The sequence below is a fragment of the Ursus arctos genome, unplaced genomic scaffold (genome assembly GCF_023065955.2).
Source record: "Ursus arctos isolate Adak ecotype North America unplaced genomic scaffold, UrsArc2.0 scaffold_26, whole genome shotgun sequence".
Taxonomy (NCBI): Eukaryota; Metazoa; Chordata; class Mammalia; order Carnivora; family Ursidae; genus Ursus; species Ursus arctos.
In genome coordinates, this window is record NW_026622941.1 from 723,402 (window position 1) to 729,974 (window position 6,573).

General features: G+C 44.0%; 1 protein-coding gene across 1 annotated transcript in view; it reads left to right on the forward strand.

The window, feature by feature from the left end:
• Nucleotides 1-5,634, forward strand: part of ATP6V1E1 (ATPase H+ transporting V1 subunit E1) — a 34,568-nt gene extending 28,934 nt beyond the window's left edge. The window contains exons 7-9 of the mRNA XM_026502773.4: nucleotides 914-1,008; nucleotides 3,649-3,736; nucleotides 5,037-5,634. Coding sequence (XP_026358558.1) covers nucleotides 914-1,008; nucleotides 3,649-3,736; nucleotides 5,037-5,099 — 246 coding nt within the window. The 3' untranslated portion in view covers nucleotides 5,100-5,634. The remainder of the gene's footprint in view (nucleotides 1-913; nucleotides 1,009-3,648; nucleotides 3,737-5,036) is intronic.
• The last annotated feature ends 939 nt before the right edge of the window (nucleotides 5,635-6,573 follow it).

Genomic DNA, 6,573 nt, shown 5'->3' on the forward strand with positions numbered 1-6,573 from the left:
AATGTACACAGTACACAGTGTAAACGTGACCATTTTAGGTATAGAGTGGTGTTAAGTACATGCACGTTGTTGTGCACTCGTGACCCCATCCCTCTCCAGAACACGTTCACTTCCCCGAACTGCAATTCTGTCCCCATTAAACACTAGCTCCCCATCCCCCCCACCCCCCACCCCCACCCCTGGCAGCCACCACTCTGCCTCCTGTCTCTACACTAGGGTACCTCATACTAGTGGAATCATACAATGTCTGTCCTTCTGTGACTAGCTTATTTCACCTCGTGTGATGTCTTCAAGATTCCTCATGTGGTAGCACCGGTCAGAATTTCCTTCCTTTTTAAGGCTGAATTGTGTGCACATTGTTTATCTGTTAGACACTTGGGTTGTTTCTACCGACCTTTTGGCTGTTATGAACGGTTGCACTGTTAACCGTTCAAGTCTCTGCTTTCACTTTCAGATACATACCCAGAGGTAGAATTGCTGGGTCATACGGTAAATCAGGGTTTAATTTTTTGAGGAGCGGCCATACCGTTTTCCACAACAGCTGCACCATTTTACATTTCCATCAGCGATGCATCTCTTCTCTTTTTTTTTTTTTTTTTTTTAAAGATTTTATTTATTTATGTGACAGAGAGACAGCCAGCGAGAGAGGGAACACAGCAGGGGGAGTGGGAGAGGAAGAAACAGGCTCATAGTGGAGGAGCCTGATGTGGGACTTGATCCCGGTACGCCGGGATCACGCCCTGAGCCGAAGGCAGACGCTTTAACGACTGCGCTACCCAGGCGCCCCACGATGCATCTCTTCTTTTACTTGATAAATAGGAATATGCCTTGCTTGTATAGTTGGCTGATTTGGTTTTGGATCCTTGCTCCATAGTTTCTGCTAAAACATTTCGTTGTTTTTTGTTTTTTCCAGGCTGCTGTGCAGAAAGCGGTTCCCATGTACAAAATTGCCACCAGAAAGGATGTTGATGTCCAGATTGATCAAGAGGCCTACCTGCCTGAGGAAATGTAAGGAGTATTCCTGCTCCGGCCTTTATGCTGGGTCTTGCTGACAGTTCGCTCTCAGGTGCCCTTCGCCACAAGATAGAGGGGTGGCTGTGCGCCACTTGTGACTCCGGCTGTTTATCTTTCAGTGCTGTGTTGTTCCCTCTTGTTAACCAACTAGACATACTCTCAGAGTCTAGAAGGAGCTAACTTCCTGTGGTCACTTAGTTTATTCTGCAGAGAGGCAGCTCTCGTTCTTTGCCCAGAACTCAAAGCTGGGTCCAGATCTCTGTGTTAGATGCTGAGGAAGATAATTGCTGCCTCTAAGTTTCTAAGAAGTAAGACAAGTCGTCATGTATGATAGTACTACTGTACGGACAAATAGAACCTAATAGATTCCTTAGACACAGAATTGCAAATACCAGTGGTGCTTGTGCTGTGTGGAAATGACAGGACATTTCTTCAGCATCCCTGATCAGATTGGTGCCCCTGGGCTAGGCAGTAGGAACTCCTGACGAGGTCAGAGCCAAGGTCATTTTCTCAATTGTGTCTGTGTGTCTGATGCCACGTAGGCACACATTGACCAACATTGCAGAAAGTCTTTGGGACACATGAACCTAGTTGAAAGAGCACCAGACCTGGGTTTGAGTCCTGAGTTGGCCTTTTGTGAGCTGTGGGACCTGGAGACTGAATTCCATCATTTGTAAAATGGAATCGGTGCTTTTTGCTTTTTCGTTTCATGAAGTGAGGAAAAGAGAGGAGATCGTTCATGTGAAAATGCTTTATAACCTGAGAACGTGTATAAGTTAGTGCAAAAAGCTTCAGTGTTATTATTAGATTTAGATATGATTCCCCACCCTGCCACATACTCACTGGGTAGTCTCAGTCGGACCAGTTATTTCACCTCACAGAATTCTTGGAAGCTTAAGTGAGATAATGTCTGTACAGCACTTAACACAGTGCTGGCACCTGCAATGTACATAGTTGTTCAGCTGTCAGATATTCATTGTTGTGGAGATCGACAGGACATAAAACACTTAGTTAAGGATCTGTGTGGTAAAGAATGGGCTTCAGTTCTAAAACTTTTGGGGCCAGATGTTTTGAATACCAGTGTTCAGAAAAGCAATAAAGAATATATACCACATGTGACATAACATCCCCAGCAGGGTCTGAGGCACCCCCCCACACACCCCATGATCAGATATACTAATATTTCTGAATGGGAACATTCACGCGGCAAGGGGTAAATACATAAAGATGCGCTAGTCATTTGCTGCCAGATGACTAGAGGTCACTTCAGCTTTTGGAGACACACAAATTAGACTTCTGTTCTAATAGCTTATTGAATTTCAGAATTGTAGATAAGGAATGGTGGACTTATTCCGGTGCTAGTTTAAAGTAGAATTTTAAATGTTGTTTTATTCAATCAAGTCATTTTATTCAGTCTTTTTAAACCTGTTTTCTTGTTTGTAAAACGGTGAGGACACCAACCAAGACTCACAGGCAGCCCTGGGCTTTACACTCAGTGAGTGCCTGGGCCTCAGTCAACATTCTCACTTAGTAGTGGTCTTCCTGCCTTGACTCCCTCATGAGAACAAAGAATTATGTCACAGACAGTGGGGTCAGGATTTCAGCAGAGCCAATGACGTCCTTATGAAGGATATAATCTGTTTAGAGAAACCAAAGACAGATGAAACAAATGTCAGGGGAGGGAAGATAGAGTAAGAAAATAATATTAACGTCATTGTCCATTAAAGTTTTCTAAAGACAGTTTGCAAAACCTTTTCAGGCAGTGGGCAGAGGGAGAAGCAGGTTCCCCACTGAGCAGGGAGCCCGATGCAGGACTTGATCCTAGGACACTGGAATCATGACCTGAGCTAAAGGCAGCTGCTTAACAAACTGAGCCTCCCAGGTGCCCTAAATAAAATCTTTATTAAAAAAAAACGACACCAAAGACAAAAACAATACCAATGGCTTTTCTTAAAAAAAAAAATAAATAAAAAGAAGAAGAAGAAGAAGAAAAGAAATATTTGATAAGATTCTTAAGAGGAAGAAAAGAAATATTTGATAAGATTCTAACGTACAAAAGAAATTCTCTCCTGGGGGCTCCTTGTAATAGAATTTGACTTATCTGCCTTAAGCCTCTAAGTGCTAGAAACTTTGGGGAAGGGAACAACAGAAGTGAGGTGTGGCTAGAGGCAGGACTTTCTAAGAGCCAGTTTGGTGCAAGATTACAGTGGTACCTTTAATCTGACACATACTACAGTTATGAATATGGCCTTATCAGTACCCCCTGGTAATTGGCAGGATTGGGCCTTTAAGAAATAATCATATGAGGGCTCGATTGATTTGCAAACTGGGACTAAATCCTCCCCCTTTTCATTTTGTTGGGGAGGACTGATTAGAATTAAATTAGGTGCTACAACATAAAATCAGATTGGCACATAGCGGTCACTTGGTAAACGACAGTTATTATCAACATCCATTCCTTAAATCCTCAGAAGCTTTCTGAATTAAAGTTTTTTTGCATGAGTTTATTGGCCCCTTATAGTATTTAGACATTCCACACACCAAAGCAGCTTTCTTCTCAGAAAAGAAAGTAAATGTACCATGTGTCTGTCTTCTCAAATCTATAAAAATTGTTATTTCCTGTGTTCTTTGTAGAGCTGGTGGAGTTGAGATCTATAACGGGGATCGTAAAATAAAAGTTTCCAATACCCTAGAAAGCCGGCTGGATCTCATAGCCCAGCAGGTGAGTGCGGGAATACGTCTTCTGAGTTGGTCTGTGTTACTTTGAAGTGCTTCAGAGAACACATGTCCATTCGCTGGTATTTGCGGTTTGTCACTCTTTCTATATTTTGTGGCATTTTCTTGAAAGGAGTGGGCAGTAGGCATGCAGCATTTACTGAGGTGACACCATTTACATGAGAGTGGGTTGGCGGTCGAACGAGGGTTTTGTTTATTTAGGATTCTGATGTATACATTTTATTAAATGTAGAGATGCTGCCCAGAGTTCTTTCTCCAGTAAGAATGATGGGAGTAAATATTGTTTAAAGGGATTACCACAGGGCTGTTGGCTCTTGAGATGTTTCTAGGTTTGTACAAATGAACTGTAGGAAACACGGCAGGAAAATTCAGGCGTTTCTCAAAATGCTGGGCCTCTTTCAGCAGCGGCAGTCTGCTGCTGTGGCTGTGGCTCGTCTTAAAGTGAAAGCATTTTGGCCTTGAGTATCATTTTCTGGTAACTTAAACCCTAAAGCTGTGTTCTCCGTTAGAATAGCTGTTACCCACACATGAATAAATTAAAATTAAATAAAATTAAAAATTGAGTCCCATGGTTGCACTAGCCACATTTCAGACACACGGTAACCACATGTGGCTAGTGGCCTCTCTATGGACAGCACAGCCTGAGAAGTTTGAGGTTAAATCCGAAGGATTTTTCAGCAGCCCTAACAAACGAGCGCCTCAGCACAGACTTGCATTATGTGTTTTCTCCCTGGCACATAGCACACACTCGGAAACTGTTTGTACGTGATCCAGAATGTTACGTGATAGTATTGTTAAGGGATCATCTCCTCTCTACAGCACAGTTTAACAGGAGCCTCGAACAATAATGGCTTTAGTTTTAGTTTTTTTCTTCGTCCCCTTTAAGCAGTCAGTCATTACAAATTTGTGATTAGGTAAGTTTCTCACCGAGGATTCTGTTACTGTTCTTTTGGGTAAGTAAAGGTACAGACTTGCTGCACTTAGCTTTGTGATTTCCTTCCCAGCCACACAGTGGTCAGTGACTTGCCACTTGAAGTTAAGATGTGCAGTTCTGGGGCGCCTGACTCTTGATTTTGGCTGAGGTCATGATCTCGGCCATGGGATCCAGCCCTTCAGCAGGGAGTCCGCTTGAGAGTCTCTCTCCTTCTCCCCCTGCCCCTCCCTCCACTTCCACTCTTTCTCTCTCTCTTAGATAAATAAAGAAAATCTTGAAAAAGAAAAGTTGTGTGCTTTCCAAATTCTCCAATTGACAACACTTACTTACTAAAGAACTTCTTTCTTCACAGATGATGCCAGAAGTACGGGGAGCCTTATTTGGTGCAAATGCCAACAGGAAGTTCTTGGACTAAACCTTTGGGCAAGGTGGAGTTCATCCACTGCTCTCCTGCTGTCGTATGGAAGTTTCTGATATTTGAAGAAACAGCATATCTGTGTGGCTTCCTCTTTGCTGTTCTAATCTGTTTTTGTCAGTGGATCCTCTCTATAGCGAATGCCCTTGGCCTAATTGTTAACATGGGAGAAAGTTTCACTTACTATGATCAGGAAACCTTCTTAGCTTATCTAAAAGTAGTACAACTTCCACTTGCTTCTGTAGCATGAAGATGAGGGTATCAGATGGTGGTTACTGGAGCTTCCCCGAGTCTCTGCTCTTCCTCTGCTCTTCTGCTGTCAGTTCTCGAGTCTAGAGGGTGGTGTGTATGGTGTTCTCTGACATTAAGTCTCTGCTCTTTAGGCTTCCGATGCATGGGGGGCATGCATTCCTGCCAGCAATAGTAGCTTCACTGTTCACCTGTTTGGGCCTAGAAGTGTTCCTCATCTGTAAATGTGATTTAAAATCTAAGCCATGAATAGGTCTTATTTATTAAAACAAAAGGTTTACATGGATTTCGGTGTGATTTATTATGCAAGGTGCTACAAGTTTGTGGTTTGCGAGGGTAAAGTTCTTCCTGAGGCTTCTAGGAAAGCAGCATTTTCCTAATCCCTGTAGTTGCTGGTTGACAGCTGTCACTACTTGGAACCATTAACCCTCTCTGTTTCCTCTGGTACTTCCTGCTCATTTTTACCAGACCTTTATCCAGAAGCGTTCTTTCCAGCCCCTTAGAATCTTTCACATGTTCCCCACACACAGGTGTTCAATATCACCTGTCCACCGGTGGCTTTGACAGCTTTATTGAGGAAATAGTTTTATTAGTTTTGGCAAAGTCAGAAGAGCATCTGAGGGCTTACTGGGGGAGAAGGGTTACTGTGTGTCAGGCCTAAACCCTTTCACACAGGTCCTTTTCTTCCTCTCCGCGTTCTTTAGTTTTCCCCCGATGACTACCGACAGCTGCCCGGGCCTTGCGGTGCGGCAGAGTTGGGAGTCTAACTCGGGTCTGTCTCCACAGTCTGCACTCACGCATGGTCCTCCCAATAGAGAACGCAGCTACTGAGCCTGACCGTTTTTCATAAACAAGACGTTCGAGAGGAGGTGGGGACTGACGTAAATGCCATCTCCTGGCACAAGCATTGTTTACTGAGGACCTGACCCCTGTGTTGCCAGCATCTCTCTGCAGCAGCCCTCTGGGGAAGGAATCGAGGCACGTGGGAACTCTGTCACAGCAAACCCATTCCGCAAAGCGATGCAGTTATGCAGGGATGGAATCAAGACTGAAAACCCTGTGTAACCGAAAGAGAAAGGATCCCTGTGGCTGTCCCCCAGCCTCCGAAACAGCCTTCTGAAGAGCCCGTGGTAGGGACTGCTTCAGTGTTCATTCTGACGTAGCTCGGTTCTGATACGGACGGGGACAGTAGGGGACAAATCATTCACTGTGGCCTGTCTGCTTC